The sequence below is a fragment of the Linderina pennispora genome, assembly GCF_002104995.1.
Source record: "Linderina pennispora strain ATCC 12442 chromosome Unknown DL89scaffold_13, whole genome shotgun sequence".
NCBI classification, from domain to species: Eukaryota; Fungi; Kickxellomycota; class Kickxellomycetes; order Kickxellales; family Kickxellaceae; genus Linderina; species Linderina pennispora.
Window position 1 is genome coordinate 394,663 of NW_024468261.1, and position 16,757 is coordinate 411,419.

Below are 16,757 nucleotides of genomic sequence, written 5' to 3' on the forward strand. Positions count from 1 at the left end.
GCGGCCTTTTTGTTTCAGGGGTGGTGCCAGAAGCATTGGCAGCAATGGCCGTAAAGCGACGGAACCGTTCAGGAATACTGCCTGAATTACAGAGTGACTGGAAAACGAGTCTGAAGTTTAGAACTGCTGCGAGATCACGGTTCAGGAGCCGAGACGAATAGGCTTGCCTGTATTGTGCCATGGCCCGCTTACATGACTCGCTTGTACAGCGGAGAAGGCCGTGGCACTTCACAATTGGGTTCTTCGATCTCTGGTAGGGCCGCGGGTTGGGAACATGCCGGAATGTCTGCAGCGACTTTTCGCAGCAGAACGGGCACATCGACGGTGTCCGGAATTCGTCGATCAGATAGACTTCTAAGCCATGGTGCTTGAACTTGTCACGCCATCCCTTGCCACGAATCGGCGCATGGTGTCGGGCCATCGGCGCACTCCAATTGCCCATGATCAGCACTGGATCTGGACCGAACTTGCTCCGGAGTTTCGCGGCAAGCCTGTGGTCTGCACGGGCCTGGTTCATGAATGAATCAAGGCGCAGCTTGTGGTGAAGCGGGTACACCTTGGGACTGGTACTGACACCCGGATGGGCCTTCCAGCGCCTCTGGTGCTGCTTGTTTGACTTAGTGGGCTGCTACTCTGGTAACCTTCGCACTGTCATCGTGTTGGCATAAAACGGTGCTAGGACACACCGCACAGATGCACGGGCAGCAACGTAGGCACGGAATTTTGCTGGGCTAAGGGTCCGGCAGCAGTGTTTGGAAAGCTCTGCCTCCGCTCTGCAGACAGCATCTTCTGGGACTTGATCCTTTGTATCCCAACGAATCCTGTCATAGTGGTGCAGCTTGTATAGGTATAAATATTCTCCTTGACTGCGGTACAGGCCAGATGAGCTGCCACATTCAAGGGATCTAAACTCTCTTCCCCCACTATCAACAGGAAATGTTTCAAGCAGACGATATCCTTTTTTTGCGCAGCCACTAGATTGGATTTTTGACTATAAAAGGCATCATGGAATCAGGTCTTTTCCTTGTCTCCACCCTTTCGCTCTTTTATTTCTAGTCGCTGTGTCGAACAATGTCTGCTTATACAAAATCCCGTGTCTATGTCCCGAAGCATGTCAACAGAGACAGCATTATCAAGTGCTATGTCGATAAGGATATCGAATTTATCAGTGTGGCAACCGAGCAGGAGGCTATCGAACTTGAGGCAACCAGCTCTACCCCATTCTTTGTCTTTGAGCAAGACTACTTTATCTTCTGCAATTCGCCAGAAGGGACTGTCAGATGCAACTACTGGTCAAGGAACCACATTATGGACCGACTCCTAGGACACAGCCCAGATTGTTGGAAGCAGCAGTTTCATGAGAAGGACGGACTAAAAGTCTCTCCATACCCGCCAGTTGTGTATTTTCTCCCAGCTGGCTTTACTAACAATAGCCTTCACGTTGTATCCTGGAGTGTCGTGGTTTATTATGAGAGCATGGACATTGAGGTGTTTGCTCAAAGTGTCAGGGAAATGGATGGCTGCAACCAGAAATTCTTTGTCGCAGCACACGACAGCGCGCTCGAGTGTGTCGAGGTGGAGAACACAGAAAATAGTGTCGAATTCACTATGGCTGACATCATTCGGTACGCCCCTTTGATTTCGGAAGATCCGGTGTTCATTAAAAGATACATGGAACACGTCCGCAATATAAGGGAGAACAGACCAGGACGTCTACCTAACGGGCAGTTCAAGCTCAAGGACTGTTTTGGAGACGATGTGCGCGATGGCGAGCAATTTCGACTGATCTTTTATTTTTATGACGACCATTCGTGCTACACAGGCGAAGATCCATATGATGATAGTGAGCCAGAGTATGCCGGGCTCGAAATGCCTAGCAGAAGAATCGCTCCATCCATGGATGGCGGCTCCATCTTCACCAGCGAGACCATAGACGACATTGTGTATCTCAAGTACAATGAACAATACCTGTACTGTTCAGATGATGGCAGATGGCAAATAAAACTGATGCCTGAGCTTCCTGAAGAGAATGAGCGATTGCATTTGCAATATGACAGAAAAATGCTCACCTTTTCGCGGTGGAACAAAATTGGATGTCTCCATGTGAGCTGGTACCGCCATACCGGTGAGGTGTATTTTCTGGAAGACAATGTGATAGACCCTTATGATGAGTGCTTAACACTTGAATTGGTAAAAATCTAAGGCAGTTGGTAGTAGTCAGTATAATAAACATCATTTTTATACATTTCGAACGATTCTTTGAAAGTGAGCAAGCCGTAGGAATGTAGTGGGAATTGCAGAAAGCCGCTTGATGTAGGATGGTGCTGGGTAGTTAGTAAATACCGAGTCTGATATCGACTACGTACAAATTCTATGTATGAGATGGTTTGCCATTCCAAGTGGTGTTAACAATGAACTGCAACTAAAAGTCGCCTAGCGATGCACATGTATCTTAAAAGCTACTCAGTAAGCCGAGATGTTGACCAAGCAATCCCTCTTGGGATTAGCTGGGCCGGTAACAATAAATGAGACTGCAGGAATCGCGACCGGTACCCCTTCAGAGTTGGTCCTGTGCGGGCCATATGCGGCATCTGTCGGTAGTGCAAAGTCATATTTTCGCAGGATATTGGCTAGGACCGAGTAGATCTGCATCCACGCCAGGTTTCTTCCGATACACACACGGACGCCAGAGCTAAAGGCAATAATATCCTTCATGCGCACCTCAGCGTTCTCGCCCAAGAATCTCTCTGGATCAAAGGCATCTGGGTTTGGCCATGTACGCGGATTCCGATGGCAAGCGTCAATCGACACGCAAATCTGGGTGCGGCTGGGAATAAATTTCCCCTGGATGGTGGCTCCATCCCACGGAGCACTGCGCGGCAGCATGCCCGATACAGCAGGGTTTAGACGCATGGATTCGTAGACAACGGCAGTCAGATAGGGTAACCTTTGCCTAGCTTCAGCGTACGGAATCGGGCGGGAAGTGGCTGGAAACGCGGCCCGGATCTCGCTAGTGACGCGCTCGTAAACGCGCGGGTGGTGTAGGAGGTTCATGAGCGTCCAGGTCAGCGTGTTGCTGGTGGTGTCGGTACCAGCTACAAGCAAGAGCAGGATCTCGGAGCACAGGCTGTGCATGTCTAGCTTTTCGCCAGTGGTCGGATCTCTGGCGTCAATGAGTTTCTGCAGAACGTCAGTACGCGGCGGGCAGCCGGATTCATCTATGTACTGCTTTCTTCGCGCCACCGTATCATGTGACAGGCGGTACAGTGAATTGATGGCTCTATTCAGCCTCACAAACATCCATGGCACGTGTGAGGCAAAAGGCGTCAGAGATTGCACGTTTTTGAGGCGGATCAGCTCCTGGAACATGTCGATGATCCGTGTATCGCCTGTGGCCAGGATACCAAAGCTCTGGCCAAACCCCAGCTCACCGATAACGTCATAGCTCATGCGATAGAACGAGTCATAATAATTGACCAGAGCCCCAGAGCCGCCCTGGTTGGCAATCGCCCGGTCCCATGCGCTCATGAGTGAGCTGGTGCCAGACTCGAAAACCAGCTCCTCCAGTGCACCAACAGTGTGAGCAGAGAAGGCATCGCCAATCTGGCGTCTCCGCATCTTGTTGAGCTGTGGATCTGTGGTCAGGAAGGAATTGGCAGCAAGAACCGTGCTCTTCTCGTAAAGCGGGCCCTTGCGGAATGCATGTGATGAGAGGATGTAGCGAGTGTCGGCGGTGTTTGCGAGCGAGATGTGGTCGTGGCCGGTACGCACGATCTCGCCGTATTTGGTATGGAGCTGGCGCATGTATATTGGGTACTGACCACGGAGGACATGGTACATGAGAGGCAGGTTGGTGAACCTGTTGAGCAGAGGGCCCGGAATGTGTGCGAGCGGCGAAAAGAACGCTGCTTGAAGCAGGCGTGCGAGGTGAACAGCAGTTGCCAGCAAAACCGCCATCCAAACAGCGGGAGATGCAGCCAGATGCTGGCAGAGCCTGGCAATAGAAAGAGTGTCCATCTGGCAGCAGGAAAATAGTAGAGAAGGGAGATGGAAGAAGCAGGAGCACCAGCAAGCCGCCTCCCGTTGGTCGCACCGGGCCTTTAAAGCCATCTGGCCGACAATCGGCCTCTGCCTGGTTATCCTTCAGAGCAGTTGTCGTTTCCGAATAGCGCTCATACATCAAAACATATGTCCAAGAACAAAACCACGGGGGCTGCGAACGATTTTATTCAGTAGATCTCGTCGAATGGACGTGTGTCTGTAAAGCAGCTTGTGAAGACTTTGTTTACAGCAGCCTCGGCGTGCTTGTCTGATTTGCAGTTGGGATTCGCCCTCACAGACAACGCAGCTCTCCGCTTCACGCACGTCTGGTGCTGTTTCAAAAAGCCCACGTTTCCCCGCAGCATCTCCTGGAACCAGCTGCAGTCGCCACTCAGACTGGCGGCCCGGATTTCGGTGCACGCATGGTGCTCCAGATTGTACCAGTCCAGCTTGTAATTGACATGGTCGTATGCATGCACCATCTCGTGGGCCATGGTGGTCTCCAGATGGCCCTTGCTGAACAGCCGGTTGTAGCACAGCTGGATCACGCCGTCTGTCGAGAATCCGCCGCTGCGCATCTCGTCGCACTTCATGCAGGGCATTGAGTCGACGCCAAAGTGCGAGCCTGATTTGTCCAGGCTCTCGGACATGAAGCGCACGATCGGGCTGGTTTTCAGCAGCTCATTGCGCCATTTCTCGCACTGCTGGCAGTCCTTCAGGTCCTTGTCGTATGCCTTCTTCATGTCCCGCTCCTTCTTCTCTGCGTCGGTGAGGCCCAGGCCGGTGAAATTCGCCAGTGTTTTGCTCCACGTGTCGAAGGTTTTGCGCTCCTCCGGATCCATGGCCATGTACTTGCCAAAGTACTTGCTGCTGGCCGCCGCCTTGTCGTAGGACATTCTGGTCAAAAAAAAGTGTGCTGTAAGGGCTGGCAATGGAGAGCGAGGAAGAGATAGCAGCATAGCACCACGCCGGCTCGATTGCGAGCTTTTGAGCTTCTGCACACAGCTGCAGCTCGCGGCTCGGACCGACTTGGCTGCTCTTATGACCCAGTAATGCCAGGCGGCGTCAATTGCGCAAATAGGCTTCCGCAATGGGCACAAGCGTGCTGTTGATGCAATAAATGCAACCGAGTTCAGCGTGCGCATCAGCTTATGCCCTCCACAAAAAGCATTTAATAAAAGCGCTGCTCGTGGACCGCTCGCTTCCTCTGTCTTCACAGCAGCTCTTTCCTCCTTTATTTCCACCCCGGTCTTACGTGCGACACACACCACGTACCATCCCAGGATACAGGGACTCGCCATACTGCTCGCCTACGCTAGCAAAGCGCCAACGCTTTCTTTTCCGTTCCCTCCTAGCCTCTCACTCACACGCACCTTTGAGCCACGCGTGCAGCTCTGCTTTTAAATAGCACACTCCCCCTTACAATTCAGAGCAATGCATATTCCTTACATGCTTCAGCGAGCAACGGCAGTGGCTGCATCACTGGCAGTACTATTACCAGGCATGGCGTACGGGTCGCTGCAGAGCGCGGTCTCTGTTCGCAAGTTCGCCAACCCCTCGTTCGCGGGAGCCCTCAGCAACCTGCAGCTCAAGCGGCTAGCGCGCACCGCGACCAAGGAGCGGACGTGGCTGGATATCCATAAGGGCGAGCTCCTGGCACCAGTGCTGGTCCCGCGCCAGGTGGGCTCGGCGGGGTACAGGGCCACGCAGGGCTTCATCGTCGACACGCTGAGCACGCTCGGATACGCAATCTCCTGGGACAATTTCACGGCAGCGACGCCCGAGGGCCAGGTCAAAATGGCAAACATCATCGCGACGAAGAACCCGGCGGCGCAGCGGCGGCTGGTGCTCTCGGCGCACTACGAAAGCAAGGTGATTGCAGGTGGCGAATTCATCGGAGCCACCGACTCGGCCGTGCCTGTGGCTCTGATGCTCGATGTTGCCCGCGGCCTGAGCGATGCCATTGACGAGTATGACAGCGATGATGTCACCCTACAGCTGGTGTTTTTCGACGGCGAGGAGGCCTACCATGAGTGGTCCGCTACTGACTCGCTGTACGGCTCGCGCCATCTGGCAGAGTTCTGGGAGCATAACCCAGATCCTGCCACGGCTGCTATTACCAAGAATCTGGGTGATCATCGTCCTGAACTCGATCGCGTTGATCTGATGGTGCTCATGGACCTGATGGGCGCACCCGACAACATGTTTGCGGCCCTGCAGGTGCCAACCGCCAGTATCTTCACGCAACTGGCCAAGCTGGAGGAGCGCCTGTACAAGGCAGGTGCCCTGGGCCGCACTTACATGAACACGAGCATTCCGCCTGGCGCATATAGTGTCGATGACGACCACAGGCCGTTTATTGAGCGCGACGTCCCAGTGCTGCACCTGATCTCGGTGCCGTTCCCCAAGGCCTGGCACACTCTGGACGACAATGCCGATGCTCTGGACCAGGATGTCATCGAGGACCTGAGTGTCCTCATGCGCTCTTTCGTGGCAAGCTACCTGCAGTTGCGGTTTTGACACTGAGGACAAGGCAGAGGCGCTGAGCTCATCAGCAGCTGCAGAGGAGCATGAACCGGTCCACGAGACCGTTGGTGCTGCGCCTGCCTTGTCCGACATATCCTTCTTTGTGTCTTTTCTGTTTGTGGCAATGATGTGCGTCATGGTGTATGTGCTGCTGGCTGTGTGCTTTAGATGGTAAGAAGACCAGCTCTTCTATCGAGTCACAATATATTGCTTGTATTTGTCAGTTGCTCCATATCCGCCACATTGCTGTCGCCCTATAGTGCGCACTGGATGAATACCGCCCTGTGCACGCAAATTGATTTGCGGTATATGGCGAGGCGGAATTGGTCACACGGAGACGCACATTCAGGATAAGTGCCACTTCCCTGTTTCCCAGCGAACTGAGCAGAGGGAAAATCGCTCACCTGCATCATGTGCGTTTGTAAGCGATAAATGAGCGCGTTTTTTGCGTGCCGACCAGACCCGCGGCAAAAGTCGCTCACCTGTAAGATTTGCAGGCACTCGGCTCAAATCCCACGAGTGTCGGTTGGCTCGCGAAAATAACGCATGTGAGATCTGTAGAGACGCTGGAGTTTGTCCTAGACGCAAATGGTATTATTGCAAGAGGCTGGGAGAACTTGCCAAATGGCTATATATACGGACTAGCAGCCCCAGCATCCAACATAATCTGTTCTACATTAATTTCTTTTGTATCCTCTTCCATTCAGCAATCATTTCAACAGTGGCCACACATATTTTTGGTCATTGTACATAGCCAGCTGCTGTATATCTTCACCCCTGCTACTCCACTTACCAGCCAACAACCACACCTACTACTGCAGCAACCCAGTTGTGACAGCCTGCAGCCTTTTCCCTAGAGCAAAAAAACAAAAAACAAAGAAGAAACCTGCACCCCAAGCTGCAATACATTTACTCAGAGGCATTCCTTACATATTTCTCCTGTATATCAACTAGCCGTTTTCGTAACTAAACAAGCAAGGGTGCCTGTTCAGCTTTGGTGTTCTACTGCCCTCTCACCTCATACATTTCTGTACTCCACATACGTCCTTCTCGTTGCGAAGCCCTTTCCAAAAAATTATATCAGTATGTCGCTTACTCCAGATAGACAGACAGTTGACATCAACTACAGCGCCAGCGGCACCGTCACTCCAGATTCGTCAGATTACTCGGTCAAGATACAGCCAGAGACTGAGACAGTGCTGAGCGTCACTGGCATGACATGCGCGTCGTGCGTCAACAGCATCGAAGGACACATTGGCAGCTTTGACGGCGCCATCAGCATCAGCGTCGATCTGATGACAGCACAGGCGACAGTGCGGCACTACACACACGCCTTGCCCGTCGCCGACCTCTGCACAGCCATCGAGGACATGGGTTATGATGCAGCCGTGCTGAGCACCAAGACACTGGCTCCTGTCAGCGATGCCACGAAGGCTGACGCCAAGGCGATCCTCGGCGAGAGCGCAGTCGAGTCGTGGTTCAATGTCGAGGGCATGACGTGCGGGTCGTGCGTGGCGACCATCACATCTCTGCTCAATGACCTGCCGGGCGTGGAGGCTGCCGATGTGCAGCTTCTCACAGCACAGGCAATGGTCAAGCACATTCCGCGTGAGATTGGCGTGCGTGAGATTGCCGATGCCCTGACGGATGCCGGGTATCCAGCGACGCCGCTGGACGGGGCAGACTCGAGCAGCGCAGCTGATCCGTCGACAATGGCCCTGCGGAACCTCGAGAAGCACCGGAGGCAGGCCATGCTGCGCTTCCTGTGGTCGCTGGTGTTTGCCATCCCCATGCTCATCATCTCCATGATCATTGACATGGCGCTGCCGTCGTCGAACCCTGTGGCAAAGGCATTCCACCGCAAGGTGTTCCAGAAGTACTCGGTCTCGGTCATCTGCACCTTCTTCATCGCCACAGCCACGCAGTTCACGCTCGGCCTGTTCTTCTACAAGCACGCATACAAGTCGCTGGTGCGTGCCAAGACTGCCAACATGGATGTGCTGATTGCGCTGGGCACCACCGCTGCCTACGCTGGCTCGATCATCAGCGTGGTCTTGCAGCAGGGTGCTGGCGAGCAGTTCTTTGAAACCGCTGTGTTCCTGATGACGTTTGTGTTCCTCGGCCGCTGGCTCGAGGCAATCGCCAAGGGCCGCACTGTCGGCGCTGTCGAGGCCCTGGTGAAGATGCAGCCCGACGATGCCCTGCTGGTCAAGCCCGGAGCCAAGGACGGTGCCGACGACTTTGCCACGATCAGCTCGCGCCAGATCCAGCTCGGCGACCTGCTGCAAGTCAACAACGGCATGCGCGTGCCGTGCGATGGCGTGATCGTCCGCGGCAACACCGAGATCGACGAGTCGCTGCTGACTGGCGAGTCGCTGCCGGTGGCCAAGGGCGAGGGGTCGGCAGTGACCGGCGGCACGCTGAACCTGTCGCAGTCGGTGCGGATGCGCGCAACAGCCATCAACGAGTCGTCGACGCTGGCGCGGATCGTCAAGCTGGTGCGGGACGCGCAGTCGAGCAAGCCGCAGATCCAGGAGGTTGCCGACCGGGTGGCCAACCGGTTTGTGCCGCTGGTCGTCCTGGCGTCGGTGCTGGTGTTCTTTGTCTGGCTCATCATCGGTGCCACGGGGAATATCAAGGCCGACTGGTTGGCGTCGAAGCTCATGGGCGGACTGGGCGGCAAGCTCTCGCACACCGACAGCATGGGACATATGGACGATGCACCGCCGATGAAATACCCGATCTTTGCGCTCCTCAATGCAATCAGCGTGCTGGTCATTGCGTGTCCGTGCGCGCTGGGACTGGCAGCGCCGACAGCGATCATGGTCGGCACGGGGCTGGCCGCTCGCATGGGCATTCTGGTCAAGGGCGGCGGCGCTACGATGGAGGCTGCGAGCAAGATCGACATCGTCGCATTCGACAAGACTGGCACCCTGACCATTGGCAAGCCCGCAGTCTCGGACCACTTTATCGAGCAGTCGCGCGCTGAGGCCATTTCGGGCTGGCTCTATGCACACATTGTCGAGATCGAGTCGCTGAGCAGCCATCCGCTGGCCGCCGCCATTTGTGCGTATATCCGCGAGCACACGCAGTCGGACTCGGTGCGTGCGCAGCTGCTTGAGCACCAGGAGCTGCCTGGCCGCGGCATGCAGGCGACTGTCGAGCTCCCAGCAGAGATTGCCCACGCGCTTGGCTGGACTGGAGTTACCACTGCCCATCTGCTTGTTGGCAAGGAGGCGTGGGCCAAGGAGGAGGGCTGCCTGATGGAGGTCCCCATGGGCACACGCGCGCAGTGGGCCTCCAGTGGCTACACATCGGTTGCTGTTGCATTGGTGCCAATTGGCCGCAGCATGCGCGGCAAGGTCGTCGCAGCCTTTTGCGCTGTCCGACCAGGTGCGTCCGGAGTCGCGCGAGGTTGTGCGCCAGCTGAAGCGTCGCGGAATCGAGGTCTGGATGATCTCCGGCGACCAGCAGGCGGCGGCCAATGCCATTGCAGCACAGCTCGGTATCGACCATGTCATGGCCGGCGTTCTGCCCGATCAGAAGTCCGAGACCATCCGCACGCTGCAGCGCCGTGGCAAGTCGGCCGATGATGCGAGCGAGAGCGACTTCAAGGAGGGGCAGTCTGTGAAGTCTACGCTCTCAGTTGCTTCCCGCTTGTTTGGTCGCTTGAGGGGACCACAGAAGCGCCCGTTTGCCAAGGTCGCCATGGTCGGCGATGGAATCAACGACGCGCCGGCGCTGGCGCAGGCTGATGTCGGAATTGCTGTGGGGTCAGGCACGGCTGCTGCTATGGAGACGGCGCCGGCGCTGCTGATGCGGCCGACGCTGCTCTCGTTGCTGACACTGCTCGACCTGTCCCGCATTGTGTTCCGCCGCGTCAAGCTCAACTTTGTGTGGGCGTCCATGTACAATGTCGTGTGCATTCCGATCGCAGCAGGCATCCTGTACCCAGCCATCAACCGCGGACTGCCACCAGTTATCGCTGGTCTCCTGATGATTGCCAGCAGCCTGACGGTCATGATGAGCAGCCTGTCGTTGAAGCTCTTCCGCGAACCAAAGTACAACTGAAAATATCTTTATTACTTATCCTGTTAGTCAATGTAGTCCATTGCTTTTGCTTTTTGCTTTTTGCTTTTTGCTTTGAGCCGGCCTGTGGTTAGAAATGGCCTTTCCAGTGCCCTGGGACTTCTTGTTGCCCCTGCACCCCATGCACTTCTTGTCGTCCACACCCGTGTCGCCCTGCCAGAAGGCATTGCCGCCACCGGCTCTCTTCACGACCTGACCGCCGCGCCCAGCACACGCCAGGCAAATCGATGTTCACAGCCTTTGGCAGCGTTTGGAGCGGAGAAAGTCCGAGTGCTTTGGAGGGTAGGATTTGCATCCCCAACTATTCACCTGAAATGCCTCGCACTGAACCTCCTGTTTTTGTGCAGCCACTGGCGTGGATTTTGGCTATAAAGGTCCACAGCATCTGGAGTCTCTCTCATTTCCCTCACCCCCATCTCCTTTCTCTGTTTTGGAAACATGCTGCCTCACTGGAGTATCCGCGCCTACATCCCGAAGCATGTCAACCGGGACAGCATTGTCAGGTGCTTTGCCGACAAGAACACTGAGTTCATCGATGTGGCGACCGAGCAGGAGGCTGTTGACCTCGAGGCGGCTAACAAGGACCCGTTCTTAGTCTTTGAAGAGGACCACTTTATCTTCCACAACTCACCCGAAGGGACAGTCAAGTGCAGCTACTGGTCCAGGAACTGTATTACTCAGCTGATCCACCCAAACTATAAGGGTCTCTGGAATAGATACACTCGCGAACAGGATGGATTGAAGACAGCTACAAACCCGGCAGTTGTCTATTTCGTCCCGACCGGCTCTTCCATTGATCCCCCTATGGAGGTACCTGAATTCAGCAGCGTTCTGGTTTACTACGACAATATCGATCTCGGGGATTTCGTGCAGACCGTTAAAAGGATGGTCAGCTGTTTCCAAGGGTTGTTTGTCGTGGCATATGACAACAAGTTCAAGTGTGTTGAGGCGGAGGACACTGACAACAGCATCGATGTCAGTGCGAATAATATCGGCTGTTTCCTTTTTAAGATTTCAAAGAATCCAGCATGTATTGGAAGGCGCATGAGGCAGGCACGTTTTCTGAAGGAGCATGGTCTCAAGCGTCTACCTGACGGACAGTTTAGACTCAAAGACTATCTCGGTAATGAGGTACTTGACGGTGAAAAATTTCGACTCACTCAAGACTATGAAGGATACCATTCGTACTACGCGGACGAGAATCGGCATGATGAGGAACCAGACTATGCAGGAATAGACATCTCAAGTGGATTTTTGATGATGTACCCAGGTGATGACTCGATCTTTACCAGCGAGACAATCGACGGCATTGTCTATCTCAAGTTCGATAACCAGTATCTCTACTGCGCAAAAAATCATAATATTATGATAAAGCTCACTCCTGAGCGTCCAGAGAAGAGCAAAAGGCTCCATTTCGAGTACGATGGCAGCGCGCTGGTCATTGCTTCGTGGGACAAATCAAAACACACCTATAAGAGTTGGCTTGATCACAGAGGGTACATACACTTCGACTCTAAAGACCTAGAGTGGACCTACGACGGTCCACTATTTCTCCATCTTGTCAAGTTATAAAGTAGTTAATTGCTTTATGTGAGCTATTTCCTTGTCGGTGTGGTTATGAATACATGCGTGGGCTTTGATATTGGAAGTGTATTAATAATCAATTTAGCGCTTGTAAAAATAAAAAATTATGCAAAGGCACCATATCCCGACGCCGGCACCGCAAACGTCTCGCCCTGTATAGCCGGCCGGCCGACCTCCGAGCTCCGACGATGAGAGATCGTGTGGCCATACGGTCTTCTGCGGCTGAACCCAAAGGCCACGCCGACCTCAACCACCGGGTAGTTAAAATCGCCTTCGACCGTCCGGGCATCATTGTACAATGCGTCGTCGCTCAACATCTCGCGCTCACCCAGATCCATCGATAGTACCGCCAGGTCGGCGCCCGCCGGTGGCGGCCCAGACACCAAGCGCGTATGTTCGTCCGGCTGTCTCATAGCTGCACGCTGCACGCGGCGGTTCTCATGCGTCGCCCTGGAGTGAGTATGCATTGAGCTGCCAATGTACTCGATCGATGCGCGCATTGCTCCGGCAGTCGACGCGCCATGGAGTAGTCGCGCGCGCACCTTGCCAGCGCCACCTGCCGCAAAGGCCACCGCCCGGTGGTCGGCGGGCTCCACCGGCAGCCAGTACGTCTTTTTGCCGCCCTGCGTATACCGCATGCCAGCCCGTAGCCGCCGCTCCTTGATCGCGCCCCCCGACGACGAATTGCCGCCATGGATGGCAGCAGTTGACTGCTCCGCCAGCTGCTGGTCCACAGCCTGCAGGACCGCGCTGGGCTCCATTGCCGAATCGCCTAGAGGGGCGCCAGAGTTGCCCAAGCTCAGTGACGAGCTCGACGAGTGCAGTGAGGACTCGGGAAGCGTCAGCGGCGTGCTGGCGACCGTACCAATGCGATCAGTCTCGTGCGAATTCCCTGGTGTCGACAGCGATGTGGACGACGAGTGCCTGCCCAGAATGCTGCTGAGCGTGCGCTTACGCTGCGGCGCCGGCAGCGGTGTCTGGGTGTCGAGCTGGTCGACAGGCACAATCGGGTCAAAGTACCGGTATGTGTACTGGTGTCCCGACCAGGCGCTCTTGGCATCCACAAACACGTCCTTCAGACCCAGCGCATCGCGCACAGCGTGGAATAGGCGCACGCGCCCGGCCAGGTGGAACACCGGCACATAGTCGTGGTACGAGAACGACAGCCAGTGACCCAGCGCACCGCCCACCATCTCCAGGCAGATCAGCCAGCTCTGCAGAAACGTTGCGATGTGGTCAGCCGACAGCTCGGGCGTGTCGTGAATCAGCCCCAGTGCCACCAGGATCGATATGCCAAGCCCCTGCCAGTACGAGAAAAACACGATTGCCTTGATGCACAGAAACTTGGGCAGCAGCGTCCACTGCGCCAGGTGGTCCTTGGTCGCCATGTAGAACACCACCAGGCAGTACAGCGACAGCGACACACTCGCATTGTACACCAGCTGCGTCCACATGTACCCGCTCGCCAGCCCCCAGCTGCTCTCGCGGTACACACCCGTCGACCGCATCAACATTGTCGCCGCTGCCAGGATCGGCTTCACCACCACATACTGTAGAATGCCCCGCTTCAGAAACAAGTAGTCGTAGGGGTCGCTCAGGTCTAGGTCCCGCCGCACCAGCGACGCTGGCCAGAACAGCGGCGCTGCTGATGCGGCCGACGCTGCTCTCGCTGCTGACACTGCTCGACCTGTCCCGCATTGTGTTCCGCCGCGTCAAGCTCAACTTTGTGTGGGCGTCCATGTACAATGTCGTGTGCATTCCGATCGCAGCAGGCATCCTGTACCCAGCCATCAACCGCGGACTGCCACCAGTTATCGCTGGTCTCTTGATGATTGCCAGTAGCCTGACGGTCATGATGAGCAGCCTGTCGCTGAAGCTCTTCCGCGAACCAAAGTACAACTGAAAATATCTTTATTACTTATCCTGTTAGTCAATGTAGTCTATTGCTTTTTGCTTTGAGCCAGCTTGTGGTTAGAAATGGTCTTTCCAATGCCCTGGTACTTCTTGGTATCCTTGCGGCTCATGCGCTTCTTGTCGCGCACGCCCGTGCCGCCCTGCCAGAAGGCGTTGTTTCCATCGATTTTCTTCACAACCTGGCCACCGCACCCGATACACACGCCGGCCAAGTCGGCCTTTGCGATTCTCTGCTCCTTGGCACACAGCCCGCAGATCATATTGTGTGCGAACTCGTGCGGGTGGTCTTCCTTGTCGTCGTGGCACTCACCACATGGGTATGTCTTGCCACAGCACGGGAACCGTAGCCAGCGGTTGCTCTTGCGGTAGTGCTTGCAGGCGCCGCGGTCTGGCAGGGGCTGGCCAGGCACGACGCCGAGCTTGGCAAGCTCCATGCGCTTGTCAACCTTGGCCTTGTGAGTCCGCGTAACCTCCCTCTGAATCTGCGAGGCGCTGCCGGCGCCGCCGAGGCTCGGCCCGCTCATCAGCTGGACGAATTGCGGCTCGCTGAGCGCAATCTTGAGCCGCTGGAAGCACGTCCTGCAGTTTGTCTGCAGAGGTGCGCCCACACCAACCGCCGCAATCGTATCGACAGGCGTCGCCTGGTCGTCGCCCATGGCGCATTTCTCGCACGCCAGTGTCATCTTCGACGGCAGCAAATCGATGGGCGCACAGCCGGAGCAGTCCAGGAACCCCAGTGTGGTGGTGCCCTGGAACATCCAGTCAGGGCGGAACCGCACGCCCAGCAAGCTGGCACACGAGTCGCATGATTTCCACATCTGGTTGTCCTTGCCGGTACGCAGTGTCGGCGCTATTGCCTTCAGCTCCGTGTTGCTTTTGCAGCGAGCGCAGCGCACGCTGAGGTTCAGCGAGTGGCAGTGCGCCAGGGAGATGTTTGCTAGCTCGGTTTTGCCAAACCGGATCTCGGTGCCGCGCCGCAGCGGCTTGGAGAATCCGCCATCCGAGTTCTCGTCCGAGTCGGATCCGGCAGACTCGGCTTGCGGATCACTCTCGGTGTCCGAGGAGCTCGAGCCAGAGTCGGCTTCTTCGTCCAGATCGTTCAGGTGCATCGATGCAACGCCTGCCGGCAGACCAGCCTCGGCAATCGAAATCGTCTTGACCCACGGCCTGCTGGTGGTGTCCTCATACAGCGCTGGCTTGGTGGTCTTCTTCTCAGTGCTGGGTGTGGAGTTCTGTGGCTTGACTGGTGGCGGCGGCGGGGGCGGCGGCGACGTGAGAAGATCAACCAGCTGTCGGTCCAGCCAGTTCAGATGATGCAGAAGCGAATTGCTGGGTGCTGCATTGGCATGCTCCTTAAAGCACATTTCAATAAAGTCCATGTAAGCCCGACGGCCCTCGGGAGGATCCCACGTAGTCTGGCGGTTCTTGCGGCCCAGGACCTCCGTAAGTCGCAGTGTAGCGGACTCGGCCGAGTCTGGGTATGTGCGCGCAACTACAAGCTCGCTCTTGAGCAGCGTGACGTCGACAGGCATATCAGGATCCGACGGCACAATGTCGATGCCAACTATAGTGTCGCCCGATGGATCGTCCGAGACGATAGAGTAGGAGCTGCGGAACCGCCGCTGCAGCTGCTGGAGCTCAATGGTGCGCCGCGGGTTTTCGCCTGCTGCACTAGGTGTGGCTGCAGCAGTATTCTGCAGTGGACGCGGGACTGGTCGACGCACAGGTGGTCGGGACGCTGAGAGCTGCGTGGTGGCCGATGAGACCGAGCTATGGCTAGCCACATCGTCCTCGATCCTTGGCTTTTCCTCCAGCCGCGGCTTCTCCTGCACAGCGGGCCTGCTGAACGTCGTGAACTTCATTGTCGTCGCTGGCTTCTGCTGCATCATGTTCTCGAGGTTCTTGTCTAGCCAGTCCACATACTCTTCGAGCGTCGGGATATCCTCTGCGTTGTCCGCATCAATTGCTTGATTGACTGTTTTGCGCACATACTTGCCAAACATCACCTCAATGTTGCGCTTGACACCAGCTGGGATATTCTTGTTCGCTATCTGGATGGATAGCATTGCGTCCGATGTGCGTGCTGTTGGATAGCTGCCAGGCACCACCAGCGCCATGTACACCCGCGACACATCAAATGGGAAGTCCGGATCCGACGGCCGCATCTCGACTGCCAGCGCAGTCTCGTTGCGGTCGGAGCTCAGCCGTTTGACTGTCAGCCTAGGCGCCTTCAGCATATCCTCGATCTGCGTTTTACGGTACGTGTCGGACTTGCCCTTTTTGCCGCGGGGTTTCTTGCCTCTGCCCTTGCGGTTATCCCGGTCATCGGCCACGGGATCTTGCGTGTGCAGGAACTGGCAGTCGTTGCCGGCCTTGCATTCTTCGCCGCGCTGGATGTAGCGGCAGACCACATTGCGCTTGCGGTTCTGCCGCCGCGCCTTCCGCTTTGGGGCAGCAGCCTGGCTGTTGGGCTGGACGTGGCTGCCCTCGGCTTGCGAGGCGAGTGTGACTGCAGGTGCGTTTTCTCCAACGGTGATAGCCATGAATATATCGAGCTTGAAAAAAATAATGAGGAGCGGGTGAGTTGAGGAGAGAGGGGGTTT

General features: G+C 55.9%; 7 protein-coding genes across 7 annotated transcripts; 3 read left to right on the forward strand and 4 right to left on the reverse strand.

The window, feature by feature from the left end:
* Nucleotides 1–1,071: 1,071 nt before the first annotated feature.
* DL89DRAFT_259702 (uncharacterized protein) lies at nt 1,072–2,202 on the forward strand (the record flags this gene model as incomplete). Its single annotated transcript, XM_040885714.1, has 1 exon — nt 1,072–2,202. The coding sequence occupies one exon, from the start codon at nt 1,072–1,074 to the stop codon at nt 2,200–2,202; it is 1,131 nt and encodes a 376-aa protein (XP_040741113.1).
* A 239-nt stretch (nt 2,203–2,441) lies between these two features.
* DL89DRAFT_269619 (cytochrome P450) lies at nt 2,442–3,056 on the reverse strand (the record flags this gene model as incomplete). Its single annotated transcript, XM_040888363.1, has 1 exon — nt 2,442–3,056. A coding segment is annotated over one exon (582 nt), but the record flags the coding sequence as incomplete, so codon positions are not given.
* A 1,157-nt stretch (nt 3,057–4,213) lies between these two features.
* DL89DRAFT_248882 (uncharacterized protein) lies at nt 4,214–4,883 on the reverse strand (the record flags this gene model as incomplete). Its single annotated transcript, XM_040885152.1, has 1 exon — nt 4,214–4,883. The coding sequence occupies one exon, from the start codon at nt 4,881–4,883 to the stop codon at nt 4,230–4,232; it is 654 nt and encodes a 217-aa protein (XP_040741115.1). The 3' UTR covers nt 4,214–4,229.
* Nucleotides 4,884–5,248: 365 nt separating this feature from the next.
* On the forward strand, nt 5,249–6,790 carry DL89DRAFT_269620 (uncharacterized protein). Its single transcript, XM_040888364.1, has one exon. The coding sequence runs from the start codon at nt 5,545–5,547 to the stop codon at nt 6,559–6,561; it is 1,017 nt and encodes a 338-aa protein (XP_040741116.1). The 5' UTR covers nt 5,249–5,544; the 3' UTR covers nt 6,562–6,790.
* An 862-nt stretch (nt 6,791–7,652) lies between these two features.
* On the forward strand, nt 7,653–12,181 carry DL89DRAFT_324553 (heavy metal translocatin; the record flags this gene model as incomplete). The annotated part of the gene is made up of 9 exons (XM_040891458.1): nt 7,653–9,929; nt 9,961–10,212; nt 10,252–10,628; nt 11,112–11,298; nt 11,401–11,631; nt 11,725–11,779; nt 11,822–11,990; nt 12,063–12,093; nt 12,152–12,181. 9 exons carry the CDS (start codon nt 7,653–7,655, stop codon nt 12,179–12,181), a joined length of 3,609 nt encoding a protein of 1,202 aa, XP_040741117.1.
* A 163-nt stretch (nt 12,182–12,344) lies between these two features.
* On the reverse strand, nt 12,345–13,871 carry DL89DRAFT_226052 (DUF300-domain-containing protein; the record flags this gene model as incomplete). The annotated part of the gene is made up of 3 exons (XM_040884789.1): nt 12,345–12,662; nt 12,783–12,950; nt 13,245–13,871. Coding segments are annotated over 3 exons (1,113 nt in total), but the record flags the coding sequence as incomplete, so codon positions are not given.
* A 270-nt stretch (nt 13,872–14,141) lies between these two features.
* DL89DRAFT_324554 (uncharacterized protein) lies at nt 14,142–16,697 on the reverse strand (the record flags this gene model as incomplete). Its single annotated transcript, XM_040891459.1, has 1 exon — nt 14,142–16,697. The coding sequence occupies one exon, from the start codon at nt 16,695–16,697 to the stop codon at nt 14,181–14,183; it is 2,517 nt and encodes an 838-aa protein (XP_040741119.1). The 3' UTR covers nt 14,142–14,180.
* Nucleotides 16,698–16,757: the final 60 nt, after the last annotated feature.

What these genes read in the sequence shown, in the direction of transcription:
- DL89DRAFT_269620 (XM_040888364.1), top strand. Translation starts at nt 5,545, where the DNA reads ATGGCGTACGGGTCGCTGCAGAGCGCGGTCTCTGTTCGCAAGTTCGCC.